Below are 13,345 nucleotides of genomic sequence, written 5' to 3'. Positions count from 1 at the left end.
CTGAAGGGTGAGACTGTCAGGGTGGGGCGGGGCACTGGCCCCCCTCGTCCAGGGCTTCTGCCTGGGTACTCGGGAAGCCCATGGCCATCTCTGCGTTGCCTGGAGCAAATCCTTTTGTCCATTTTACCCACTTTCACTTGGAAAGAAAGGAACCCTTTTCTAAAACAGAGCTTCAAATTCTAGTCTAATCAGACGGACTCCGCAATGCTCAAGACCCAGCTAAGCCTTCTGCCAGGTCATCCCTGTCTTACACACCCCTGGCGATGGGCAGATCACTCCTGCAGCCTCCCTGTTCCGTGGAAGCAGCTCTGGTTGTTGAAAGGTTCTCCCACAAACTGAGTTAGAATCCATCTCCCCACATACCACATGCAGATCCAAGCCCTGCCCTCAAGACACTTCATGCCACCTATACCCCACGCTGAGTTTCCACTCTGGGACAGCCCTGAAGTATCTTGTTCTCATCAAACTCTCTCCTCTTGCACTCCACCCATTCCTTAGCAGTCACCCTCACCTCCTAGCCCACCTTACGCCCTCCTCACCTCTCCCTGCCTCCTCACAGCCGTCCAAAACGAGCGGGACCGGATCAGCACTCGAAGGTCAAGCTACGAGGACAGCAGCCTGCCCTCCATCAACGCGCTCCTGCAGGCAGAAGTCCTGTCCCAGCAGGTACCGGGGTGACCCTCCCACCCACCCGGAGACCCCTCCCCCATGTCAGTGTCAGCATCCAGACTCCGGAGCAGCAGATAGAAGGGGCCTCAGACATCACAGATGGGGACTATCCAGCGTCACATGGCCAATTTAGTAGCCAGGACGGAACTCGAACCCTCTGGGGCTCTTTCTTATCCATCCTGCAGCTCACACTCCACAGGCCAAGCAGAGTCCGGCTCTCACTGGGGGCCTGCGTGCAGCTGTGCACCGAGAGAATAGAGTAGTAGGCCAGTGGACAGAGGTGGCGAGCCGGAGCTCAGCCACCCTCAGCCCTTTGCTGTGTGACCCTGGGCAAATGATAGCACCTCTCTGGGCTGTAGCTGCTTCCTCTATCAGATGAGGGCAATATATTTTGTTTTGTTTTGTTTTGTTTTAGTTTGCTATAAGGCACATGCACTTGCCAGAGGGAGACAAGAGGGAAAGTGAGAAATCACCCCCATGGGGATGGGATGGCCACGCTGTCATTCCTTCTCCTCCATTTTCCTCTCTGGATTTTGGGCACGCACACACATGAACCCACTGTGTTTTTTAAGCCACTGTCTCCGGGGCTTGGACCGTGCTGTTGGCCATGTGGGATCCGGCCACCTTAACCGCCTGCTGGCCCAGGGTGACAGTTTTTGCCCTGCTCCTTGGGGCTGAGGGGTTCCTTGGTGCTCGCAGGAACTGGTGGTGGAGGAGGAGGAGGTGGAGGGCAGGTAGCAGGTGAGGTCAGAGGGAGCTCTTGACCCTCGTAGCTGCGTCCTTCAGAGCCGGAAGGAAGAGTCCCGCAGTCCAGCCCCTCTCTCCCCCAGCCCGCCCCAATCTCGATGGGGAAAGCTTTGAGGGAGAGGCTCCGTGCAGAGGGCCCAGCCACCCCCAGCATTTTCTTTTGTCTCCTGCAGATCACCTCCCCCGTCTCGGGGATCAATGGCGACATCCGCGCGAAGAAGATCGCCAGCATCGCGGACGTGTGCGAGTCCATGAAGGAGCAGCTGCTGGTGTTGGTCGAGTGGGCCAAGTACATCCCAGCTTTCTGTGAGCTGCCCCTGGACGACCAGGTGAGGGCGGCTGTGGCCGTGGACAGTGGGTGACCGTGGACAGTGGGCCTCCCTGGGATGTAGCCTTGGACTGGTTCGATTTCATTCCACAAAGCACACATCGTGCCCATGTGTGCTCAGAACTGCTTAAATCACTTCACAAATACAAACTCCCTGAACCCCTCCAAGCTGGCACCACGCAGGAGGCAGATACTGTTATTATTCCCATCTTTTAGGGGAGGAAACTGGGGCACAGAGAAGTTGAGTGACTTGCTCAAGGTCACACAGCTAGAATCCAGCACAGCTGGGATTAGAACAAAGCAGGGAAGCTCCAAAGTCCAGGCTTCTAGCCACTGCACCCAGCAGCCCTCCTGATGGGCTGTTGACAGGGACCCAGGGAGATTTTTGGCTTAAGGAGGCTCTAACATGGGTTCCCCGGGTCATCTTGGACAAGTTACTGCCTCTCTCTGAGCCTAAGTTTTCTTACCTGTAACGTGGGAGTGATAATCCCCCGTCCGGTGTGCTGTTGCGAGGATTAGGACATTACTATTCGAAAAGCAGAGGATCACACGATGGAGCCCTTGCCCAGTGACTGGACACGGCCGGTCTCCCTGAGTATCAAGCATCTTCCTTTCACCCAGCCAGGACAACTGGGCCAGCATTTCATTTACTAGAGCACATTCTTCGGGAAACTGCAAATGTCCCAGTGGGGAAAAGTGGGCTGAAGGAAGGTGGAGTGTGTCTGAGGACAGATGAGTTTCTGAGATGCCGCACAGGACAGCTCCTGCCCAGGGCTCCTGCCTGACCTCTGCAGCATCTTCCCGGTCTGGGAAAAGGGAGTTGGGCTGTCCCCTTCCCTGCCTCAGGGAATTTCCTCCCACGTTTTGCTGAAGAGACTGAGCGCGTACGTTGGTTGATTAAAGCTCCTGAGGAGCCCCGCCGTTTAGGCAACTGTCTAACTCTGCAGTCAGGGCTTCCCAAACCCCTCGGCCTCTGGGCCCTCCTGGGACACCTGTGAATGCTACATGTTGGGAAGCTGGGTCTCAGAGCTCTGGTTGGCTGGTCCTCAGCCTCATACATGCGGCTGGACCAGAGGCCCTCTCTCATGGATTCTGCCCTCCTTCGGGAGTGTGGACAGCATAGGGATCGTGTCCAAGCTGCCCCTGACTTCTCCCCAGCAACTTGTGCTCTGGACCTGGTCCCCTCTGCTGGAGAGTCTGCATTAATGTTTAATCCCTCCTGTTCCTTCCCAGGGGCTGAGCAGGGCAACAAGATACCCCCAAGCTGAGCAATTGTTAACTGTGATTTCCCACCCAAACCCCCCTGGCAGGGGCTCAGAGCATTCTCAGAAAGCAGTGATGGGTGGCCAGTAACAAAGGACAATCATTAACCCCCCACCTGCTTGCCCACCCTCAGTACAACCCCACGCCTGTGCTGAACCTGGGACCAGGAGGGTTCCCAGCTCTCCACTCATGGCCTGTCAGGAGCTGTCTTGCTCACAGGGGTGGGACAGACCTCGGAGAGCTTGGGGAAGCCTTGACCACCCCAGGACACCCCAGTTCTGCTGACGGTGCCCCAAGAGCCAGCTCCCAAGTTAGCGCGCTTCTTGGTTTGTTTGGGGCATCAATCCTTTGAGACCTAGAAAGCTGGGCATGATGGGATAAGGGGATTGAGGTCCTGATGCAATTGCCCTGAAGTCACAGAGCCAGTGGCCATGGGTGGGGTTCAAATTCAGGTCTTCTGCCTGGCAGTCTGAGGGCCACCAGGGTGACCAATACAGCCCTGCACAGTGCCTGGCATGCAGGAAGGGCATGGTAACAAGCATACTTCACCCTGCTCCTCCTGGTCCTGGAACGTGGACACTTGCCACCACAGCTGGTTCCTGTGTTTCCTCTTTTTCTGTCCCCTTCAGGCCATCCTGCCCACAGGGGACAGAGGGGCAAGGACAGGTGGCTTCTGGGAGGGACTAGATTCAAAGAGGAAGTGGTGATGGCTGTTCATCTACCCACCCATTCATTCACCCATTCTGTCCTTTATCCACTCCCACAAATGGAGTGATGAATCTTACCGGTGCTGGGTGTCTTCCAGACCTTAGAACGATGTCGCCGCCTTGTCCACTGCAGCCATTCTTGCCCCATCACTCTTTTTCACACAGCCGTCACCTCCCTCCCTCCCTTCCTTCTTTCCGCTCTCATTTTCGCTGTTTCTTTCCCTCTGTCCTTTCTCTCTTCTTCCCTTCCTCTCTTTTTTCCTTTTTTTAGAAGAGGTTTTTTGCCTTAGGGCATGTGTACTTGCTAGAGAGAGACACAGAGACAGTGAGAGGGAAAGTGAGATATTACCCGTGGTCAAACCGCAATCCCTTCTCCATTCACTTCCCAAGATCTTGGGCACGCATGCGCATGTGCCCGGCATGATTTTCAAGTCACCGGGACTGGGACTCAAACCGTGGTCAGTCATGTGCAAGTCCAGCGACATAACCACTGTGCCATCTGCTGGCCCCCTTCCTTCCTTTTTAACACTATTACCTTCTGTGCTATTTACTTACTTCTACTTTATTATCTGTTTATTTTCTGCACACACATCCCTCCCCACCCCCGCCTTTAATGTGAGTCCTATGAGAACTTGTCTGTCTTTTTTAGCTTTGTGTCCCCATTGTCTAAAAAAAGAGTCTGGCACTTAGGTGGCGTTTAACATTTGATAATTAAAAGAATGAACAATCAAATGAATGAATGAACAAAAGCTTTTAAACCTTCAGTTGGCTTGCTACCAAACCTCCAAACTCCCTAACCCTACCTTGAAGATAAGACCCTTGAGGCTACCGGCCTGCTGCTTTTTTTCTTTTAGCAGCCCATTCTTTGGTCCTTATGTAAGCACTCAGTAGATGGCTCTGAAAGAGCAGGAAGTGTCACCCTGTGAGCCAGCTGGGCCGCTGCTTCAGCCTTCAGTCTCCAAAGGCTTCTCCCTTTGCCTTGGGAATAGCCAGCCCTGACACCGACATCCACATCTAAGTCCTCGTAAGGCTCTCTTAGATTCCTAGACTCTCGCAATGCCAAGCTGGCAGGTACCCCCTTATGGACCAGTGATTTCATAAACCTAACTGCACATCTGAATCAACCTGCTAGATGCAGACCCCCGGGGCCCACATCCTCTCCCCAGAATCAGAATTTCTGAGGGCAGAGCCCAAGAATCTGTGCTCTTAGAAAGGACTCTTTCTAGTTCTCCACAGTTGATCTGTGGGTAGGGATTTGGGACCCACAGTTTTTGAACTTCTGAGGATTATAAACCATATTGAGAATCCAGTGAAAGTCTTTGAGCCTGTGCTCTAATATTCCCAGAATGGAGACCAGCAGATGGCGTAATGGCTACATCGCTGGACTCAACCACGGTTGGAGTCTCGGACCCAGTGACTTAAACTCACGCCAGGCACGTATGCATACGTGCCCAAGATCCTGAGAGGAGAATGGAGGAGAAGGGATTGCGATGTGGCCATCCCCCCTGGGGGGTGATTTCTTGTTTTCTGTCTGTCTCTGTCTCTCGTCTTTCTGGTGAGCACACGCGCCCTATAGCAAAAACCTCCACCCCCACAAAAATAAATAAATAAATAAATAAATAAATAAATAAATAAATAAATAAAAACCCAGAATGTCACTTACAGAGGGGAGCAGCACCCTGCCCAAGGGTGGCACGGGTCGAGGGCAGAGCAGGCGAAGAGTTCACCCGGCCCCGAGCGTACATTCTCTCCCCTTCCAGGCTGCCACTGAAGCCTTCCCACGTCCCTAGCTTTATCAGTTACAGGAGGAAGGCAGCAGTTTGATAATGCCCATTTTATAGCTGGGGCAGGTAAAGGCAGAGGAGGACATGGAGCTATCTGCTCAGGGCCACTGCTTAGTGAGCGGTGCAGATGGCAGACACCACACCTTCTCCCTTCCAGGTGGCCCTGCTCAGAGCCCACGCCGGTGAGCACCTGCTGCTCGGAGCCACCAAGCGATCCATGGTATTCAAGGACGTGCTGCTTCTAGGTGAGAAGGCCATTGCCCAGCCAGGGCTTCTTGGAGGGCACAGGCAGTATGGCACACCCGGACATGGGGGAGACATCCACAGGACCACATAGAAGTAAGGAACACAGGTCAAGGGTGGCCCTGTCCTCAGGCTAGCAATGGAGACTGCCAGGACTCCATTCTCAACTGGACACCCTACTCAGATGCAAGGAGCAACTTTTCGCCAGTGTTGATTTTAGAGCATGACCAGGGTTATCCCTGGAATTGCCCGGGCATTCTGCTGAGCTGTTTCCTTTAGAATAGGAGCTAGTGGTAGCCAGGAACAGCCCAAAACTCCAGCCTTGCTCACCTATACCTTCAGGACATATTTATTATCTTTTTAAAAAAATTATTTGTTTAATTTCATTTATTATTTCTGTTTTAATTTGCTATAGGGCACGTGCACTCACTAGAGAGAGACAGAAAAAAAATAAGAAAGCAAGCCACTAGGTCTGGGACTCAAATCATGGTCAGCCATGTGGGAATCCAGCACCTTAACCACCATGCCACTGCTGACCACTATATTTACTATCTTAAATGCTTAAACGCTTAAAAGCCACGCTACATGCCAGGGACACTGCTAATTACCTCACAAATGTTACCTCTTTGAATTCAGCAACCTATGAAGAAAGCTCTTCGAGGAATCTTCAAAAGATTCCATTTCATGGAAGATGCATGGTATACAATCACTATGTGTGTACCTCAAAATCTTTTTGTACCAGCATAAAATTATACCTTAATTTTATTTTTTGTTAAGCTTTTTGAAGTCCCTTTGTGTTACCGATCTCCATCTTATGGCTGAGAGGGCTTAAGTACCTTAATCCAAACATACCCAGCTACTGTTGGCAGGACCTCACTCCTAACATGTCCTGAAGGTCCAGGGGAGCTCAGCCCCAGCATCTGGACCATTGCACTTTGGTGCTTTGGTGCCTCCGGAGTGACTCTGGAATGTCTTTTGTACTGGGAGATGTAGGTAAATGGAACTTGGGTGATATGAAAGAAGTCCTAGGAAAGCCAAGGTCCCAGGCCAGCTGGACGACTTTAAGCAATTTATCCTCTTACTCTGGGCCTCCTTCCCTCTTCTATAAATGAGTGTGACGATCCCTGCCAGTCCCCCTCCCACGGGCACCAGCTGAGATGCCAACGGCAAAGCCAAAGCTGGAGGAGAGGGGTCTAGCCAGGGCGACTGCCCCATCCTCTCTCTCTCCTGGCCCTCCAGGCAATGACTACATCGTCCCCCGGCACTGTCCGGAGCTGGCGGAGATGAGCCGGGTGTCCATGCGCATCCTGGATGAGCTGGTGCTGCCCTTCCAGGAGCTGCAGATCGATGACAATGAGTACGCGTGCCTCAAGGCCATCATCTTCTTCGACCCAGGTACTGACCACACCTCCTGCCACATCCCTGACAGATCTCTCCCAGTGGATTACCTCCTCGTGCTCACAGCCTCATCGTCAGCACGGCCTGGAGCTCCATGTAACAGATGAGGCAAATCCAGGCCCAAGGGGGTGATGGGACTTGACAAGACTGATCCCGAAGGCCTGGGTTTGTCTTTCCTTTCTTCCCCTTCCTTCCTCTTTCCTTCTTTCTCCTTATCTCCCATCTTCCTTCTTTTCTTTCATCTGTGCTTCCTTTCCTTGTAAAATGGAACCAAAATAATGTCTCCACGGACTGAAAATGCAAATAGGTCCTCTATCCCTCCCCGCTTTTCCAGCCCAAGGCCTACACCCTGAAGGAAGCTTGTCTCATTTTTTTTTTTTTTTTGGCGGGGAATATTTAAAGATAATGGTTTTTAATACTTCCATTTTTTGAAACGTCTCCTCAAATGCCTGAGTCTTGTATCTGTTTCTTCTGGCAGTTTCTCGACAGTTCTAAAGAAAACGCTAGGCCTTATGTTTTTGATTCATCCAGTTTGGATGGTGTTTTCCCTCCTAGGATGGCTGAGGATTCTTGCTTCTCACATTTCCCATCTTTTCTCTTCCATCCTTTCAATAGACCTTCGCTGCTATTTGTGCCTCTCTGTAGACTTTCTTTGTGAGTTCCTTACATGCCTTGTATGGCTTTGTTTTGTGTCCCATCGACTGCAGGCAGCATCTCTTAATCCTTCTCTTAGCAGCATGAAGATACCACATACCTGCCCTTTTCTCGGGCTCCTGACTCTCCTCCCCGTTCCGTCTGCTGACTTCTGCACCTGTGTTTTGCAGAATCCTGTCTTGTACAAAGCCTGCTCTCATACAATATCCAGGTGCCTCAGCCTCAGAGGCTTGCTTGCCTTCTCCCTCCCACTTACATGTTAGAATTGACCTACTGTGTGTCAGGCACTGTCCTTAGCACTAGGGCCCTGTCTACATAGAGATCACTTCTGATAATAATAGTAATGGCTTGGTGGTTAAGGTGTTGGACTCCCACATGGCTGAGCACAGTTTGAGTCCTGAACTTGGTGGCTTACTTTCTCACTTTCCCTCTCTCTCTTTCTCTGTCTCTCTCTCTGGTGTTGCACATGCCCTATAGCAAATGAAAGTAATAATAATAGAAGTACACAAAATTAAAATAGGTAACTATTTTTAAAAACTAGTAACGGAGGACTAGCCCATCATATGGTGGTTAAGGTAGCTGCATCCCACACAACCAGTTGTGTGGTTCAAGTCCCGGACCCAGCAGCTTGAGAAGACACCCTGGACACATGTGTGTGCGTGCACTCAAAATCCCAAAAGGAGAAATGGAGCAGAAGGAATGGCTACATCACCACCCCCAAGGGAGGAGGATGCTTTCTCACTTTGCTTCACTCTCTTTTTCTGTCTCTGTTCAGTGAGGGCAAACACCCTCCCACAAATTAAAATGATAATAATAATAGTAATGGAGGGGAATTTGTTGAATGCTCACTAAGGCAACTTCTTAAACATATCATATGGATTCTCTTACGTACGAACATGGTACCTTGATGTAGGAATTAATAGTCTCACCTTGTAGATAAGGAAACTGAGGCACAGGGAGATTGATTAACTCGCCCCAGGTCAGCCAATCAGGAAATGGCAGACTCAGAACTGAACTTTGGACTGTTCTCTAAGTCACTATCTCCCTATCTCCCAGCCCATGGGCTTACCTATCTGCTCGACTCCCCGTTTCCTGGAGGGTGAGGTTTCTAGTTCTAGTTTCCCTAAAGCCTAGCCCAGGCTGCATGCCCTGCAGTGCTCGGTACAGGGCTTGGCAGGTCGTAATGGCTTAGGAAATGGACAGAGTTACAGACGCTGTCGGTCAGCAACCAACTGGAGAGGCAGGGGACCCAGGCCAGGGCCTAGCATGTAGGAGGTGCTCAGTAAATGTTTGTTGACTGAATGAGACAGTGCCCAAACGTGGCTCAGGAAGAAAGCCCGTTGGAAATGCGGCTGAATTCTCTTTCTGCCATTTCCTTTGTCCATAAAAGAGGAAGCAAATACAGGACCTCCATGAAGGTTTAGATCTAAGTATTGGATGATCTCTTGAGTCCCCTCCAAGGTTAAGAATGTAGAATTTATTCATTATTTTCTTTCATTCAACTTTCCATCATTTACCCATCCCTCTTCCAGTTATCCATTCAAGAAATGGACCAGCAGTTGGCGTAATGGCTATGTCCCTGGACTCCAATGTAGCTGACCGCGGTTCGAGTCCTGGACCTGGCGGCTTAAACTCACACAGGCCACATGTGCATGCATGCCCAAGATCCCGAGAGGAGAATGGAGGAGAAGGGATTGCAGCATGGCCATCCCCCTGGGGGGTGATTTCTTGCTTTCTGTCTCTCTGTCTCTCTCTGTCTTTCTGGTGAGTGCACGCGCCCTTTAGCAGAAACCACTCAAAAAAAAAAGAAATAATACAAAATAGCTATTTAATAAATTCGATAGTACCAAGTATTATTTTTAAATGACAAATAAAAGGGGCCAGATGGGGAACCAGCAGTTAGCGTAATAGCTATGTCGCTGGACTCCCACGTAGTCGACCACGGTTTGCGTCCTGGACCTGGTGGCTTAAAACTCATGCCGGGCGTGTGTGCATGCATGCCCAAGATCCCAAGAGGAGAATGGAGGAGAAGGGATTGCGGCATGACCATCCCCCCTGCGGGGTGATTTCTCACTTTCTGTCTCTATGTCTCTCTCTGTCTGTCTGGCGAGCGCACGCACCCTATAGCGAAAACCTCTCAAAAAAACAAAACAAAACAAAAAAGGAGCCAGATGATGTACAGCTGTAAAACACAACACTTGGCCAGACTGACCCACATGGGCAAGTTCTGAGTTCCTGTTCAGAGAGCTCCCTGAATATGCCATGATTGAGGCTGGCTGAGCTGGAGGAGTTTACAACATCCAGAACCTATTGGGGGTGCTGTCTCTCTCTCTCTCTCACTCTTGCTCTCGCTCTCTCTGCTTCTTTCACTCATGGAAGAAATAACTTAGTAAGCTATGATAAGAAAATAAACTGACAAAATGGCCAAGCAGACACGTGTCTACCCACATAGGGCTTAGTCTGGTGGGAGAGACAATTGCATCCTGCGTGGTCAACAGTGACAGAGGAGCCACAGGGATTCGGGGATGTGAGGGGCGTCCTAACAGACGTAGGAGGGGAGGGTGGAGAGGCTGAGTCCCTGAGGGGAGACTGTTCTATTGCAGCAGAAGTGGCTAAGACTAGAGGACAGACGCCCCACTGTGTCAGGAACCCTAGTTCATATCATGGCTCTGCCGACAACTGGCTTATGACCTGAGGCAAGGCCTTTCCTTTCCTGGTGCCTCAGTTTCCCCGTGTGTAAGATAAGAAGGTTGCTTGGTGCCCCTATTTTTGCGGTCCCATCCTCATTCCCTATCCCCTACTCGCCCAGTTTGGTTTATTAGAAAACAAGACAGGAACTTTTTTTGCACCCGAGTCCAGGAAGCCACAATTTCTGCTAGCGAGCCTTGGTTGGTGAGGGCCCTGAATTCTTGCTCCAGCCCTGCCAAAGGCTCCCTACATGATCTTGGGTCCCCGGACCCCCTGTCTGGGCCCTGTATGTGCGGGGGGAGACACCTGGACCCTGTCTCCTCAAATGCTCCATCTGGGTCCCACTGCCTGCCCCCTCCCACTGCAGATGCCAAGGGGCTGAGCGACCCGGGCAAGATCAAGCGGCTGCGCTCGCAGGTGCAGGTGAGCCTGGAGGACTACATCAACGACCGCCAGTACGACTCGCGCGGCCGCTTTGGCGAGCTGCTGCTGCTGCTGCCCACGCTGCAGAGCATCACCTGGCAGATGATCGAGCAGATCCAGTTCATCAAGCTCTTCGGCATGGCCAAGATCGACAACCTGCTGCAGGAGATGCTGCTGGGAGGTCAGCCAGCCCGGGGAGGGAGGCAGAGGGTGGCGGCGCTCTCCAGGAGACAAGACCATGCCTCAGTTTCTCCATCAGGAGAGCTGGGGCAAGGGCAATGGGCCATTTGTTCAGGCACTGAGAGCCTCGCTGGTGCCAGATACTTTTGAAAGTGCTGGAGACTCAGGAATGCGATCTTTGCATTCCTGGAGGAGCGCGTGTGTGTGTGTGTGTGTGTGTGTGTGTGTGTGTGTGTGTGTGTGTGTGTGTGTGTGTGTGTGTGTGTGTGTGTGTGTGTGTGTGTGTGTGTGTGTGTGTGTGTGTGTGTGTGTGTGTGTGTGTGTGTGTGTGTGTGCGTGCGCAAACATAGATGTGTGTGTAAAGGCTCATGGAAGCAGACAATGGCCAAGTATTTTATAAAGATGGTAACGACGGATTTTGAGATACACAGGTAACGTGACCGAGTTTAACGAAAAAGGGGGCCTCCTTAAGACTTGATGGATGAAAGAAAAAGGTTTTCAAATCAAGAAGAGAACATTCTACTCAGAAATAACTGGTTTAGGGCCTTGTGGCAAGAGAGGTTTGAGAAAGAAGGGCAGCATTTTGATATATGAGATGAAGGTGGAGCTTAGGTAGAAAACAAATCCTAAGCATGGTTTTGCAGGTATGGTCAGAAATTTGGATTTTTTTTTCTTTTTGTTTTTAAGTTTATTTTTGTTTATTCCCCAACACCACCAATGAATGAGAAAGACAGAGAGAGACAGAGACTAGCTGATTGGTCATACATGAGGAGTGAGAGGAAGAGCCACAGTCAAGAACAAAGTCTATATTTTGATTTAAGTAGCAAAAATGATGGTGGAGTCATTTACTGAGCTGAATAAGAACAAAAAAAGAAAAAAAAAACCTAGAGGCTGGGTGTGGGGTGATGGTGAAAGGTGACCCAAGAGGTCCACTTTGGACTTCAGGTAGGCCTGAGATGGTTTTTAGATCTGGGCTGAGTTATCAAGGAGGCGGTTGCATGGATAAGTCTGTTTCTCGAACAGAAGAGGAAAGGCAGCCCTGTGCTCTCCAACATTGAGGAGTCAGGAGGAAAAGGGTGCAATGATGGAAGGCCATGGAAGTAGGGAGATCGCCAGAGGGACAGGAGAAAACCAGGCAAATTCCAGAGTTGTAAAAGACACTGTTTTAAGGACAGAACATTGGATGCTGTTCAGTTCCACCGAGAAAAAGAAAGGGGAGGGAAGGAAGAGAACATGAATCAGGGAAGGGACGAGAAACGGGGGGAAGGTGAAGGAGGCATGGGAAGGAAGAAAGGGAAGGAATGGGGAGGGAGGTGTCCATCTGCCTGGCAACATGGAGGCTCTTAGCAACTGTGTTGATGGCTGTGTCAGGACCACGAGAATGGAAACCAGGTTGCAGAGTGTTCAGAGTGAGTGAATGAGAAAGTGAGAGAAAGTGAGAAGTGTAGATAGTGTAGACGACTCTGAAAACGCTTTACCGCGAAGGGGATACGATGAAGGAATGGCAGATGATGGCAATGAGTGATTATAATGACAGTTGGACTGAAAGAGAACTACAGTTGGGTGATATTGTAAAAGTGGGGGTCAGTAAGGGTGAAGAATTTTTGCAGCTGTGATACTAGGTTAGGTGAGCTGTAAGGACAGGAGGCAAAATCAAAGTGAGGAAGCTTGAACTTAAGATTTTGGAGGTGACTTAGTTACCAGTGATGAGGTGTCTGAGGGGAAGGTTTCTCAACCTTGTCACTTTCAGCGTGTGGGACTGGATGATTCTTGGTTGTGTGGGGGGAGGAGCTTTCCTGTGGATCATTTAGATGCACTCCTGGCCTCTACTCATGAGATGCCAGTGGCACTTCTCCAGTGGTAACAGCTAACAATGTCCTCGATGGGGCCAAATCCATTTCATTTGAGAACCACTGTCAAATGTTTTAATTACATAAAACATATAAAGCACTGTCAGGCAGTGTCTGGCATACAATGGGTGCTCAATAATTGTTAGTTATGATTGGATTAAACCTATTTTAAAGCCTCTTATAAGCCTTACTATTGCACCATCATCTGTGGCCAGCCCAGTGACCGAGTGGTTATGGGAGCCAGATCACACATGGCCAACCACACAGTTAGAATCCTGGCCCCGGTGGCCTGAAAGTTACAGTGGGAACACCTGTGTGCATGCTTAAAATCCCAACAGGGTGGAGAAATGGAGAAGAGATGGCAGCATGGTCACGCCCCTCTGGAGGCGGCGGGGGGGGGGGGGGGGGTGT

At 50.7% G+C, this 13,345-nt stretch overlaps 1 protein-coding gene across 5 annotated transcripts in view; it reads left to right on the top strand.

Moving 5' to 3' along the window:
- Positions 1 to 13,345, top strand: part of HNF4A (hepatocyte nuclear factor 4 alpha) — a 63,045-nt gene that overhangs the window by 44,236 nt on the left and 5,464 nt on the right. For all 5 annotated transcript variants that reach the window (XM_014587499.2, XM_014587497.2, XM_014587498.2 and 2 more), the window contains 5 exons: positions 560 to 666; positions 1,590 to 1,745; positions 5,656 to 5,743; positions 6,981 to 7,136; positions 10,849 to 11,085. In XM_014587499.2, the coding sequence (XP_014442985.1) occupies positions 560 to 666; positions 1,590 to 1,745; positions 5,656 to 5,743; positions 6,981 to 7,136; positions 10,849 to 11,085 (744 nt within the window). The remainder of the gene's footprint in view (positions 1 to 559; positions 667 to 1,589; positions 1,746 to 5,655; positions 5,744 to 6,980; positions 7,137 to 10,848; positions 11,086 to 13,345) is intronic.

The sequence above is a fragment of the Tupaia chinensis genome, unplaced genomic scaffold, assembly GCF_000334495.1.
Source record: "Tupaia chinensis unplaced genomic scaffold, TupChi_1.0 Scaffold000216_1, whole genome shotgun sequence".
NCBI lineage: Eukaryota > Metazoa > Chordata > Mammalia > Scandentia > Tupaiidae > Tupaia > Tupaia belangeri.
The sequence above is the reverse complement of the archived record's forward strand: the minus strand, read 5'-3'. Positions and strand labels throughout refer to the sequence as shown.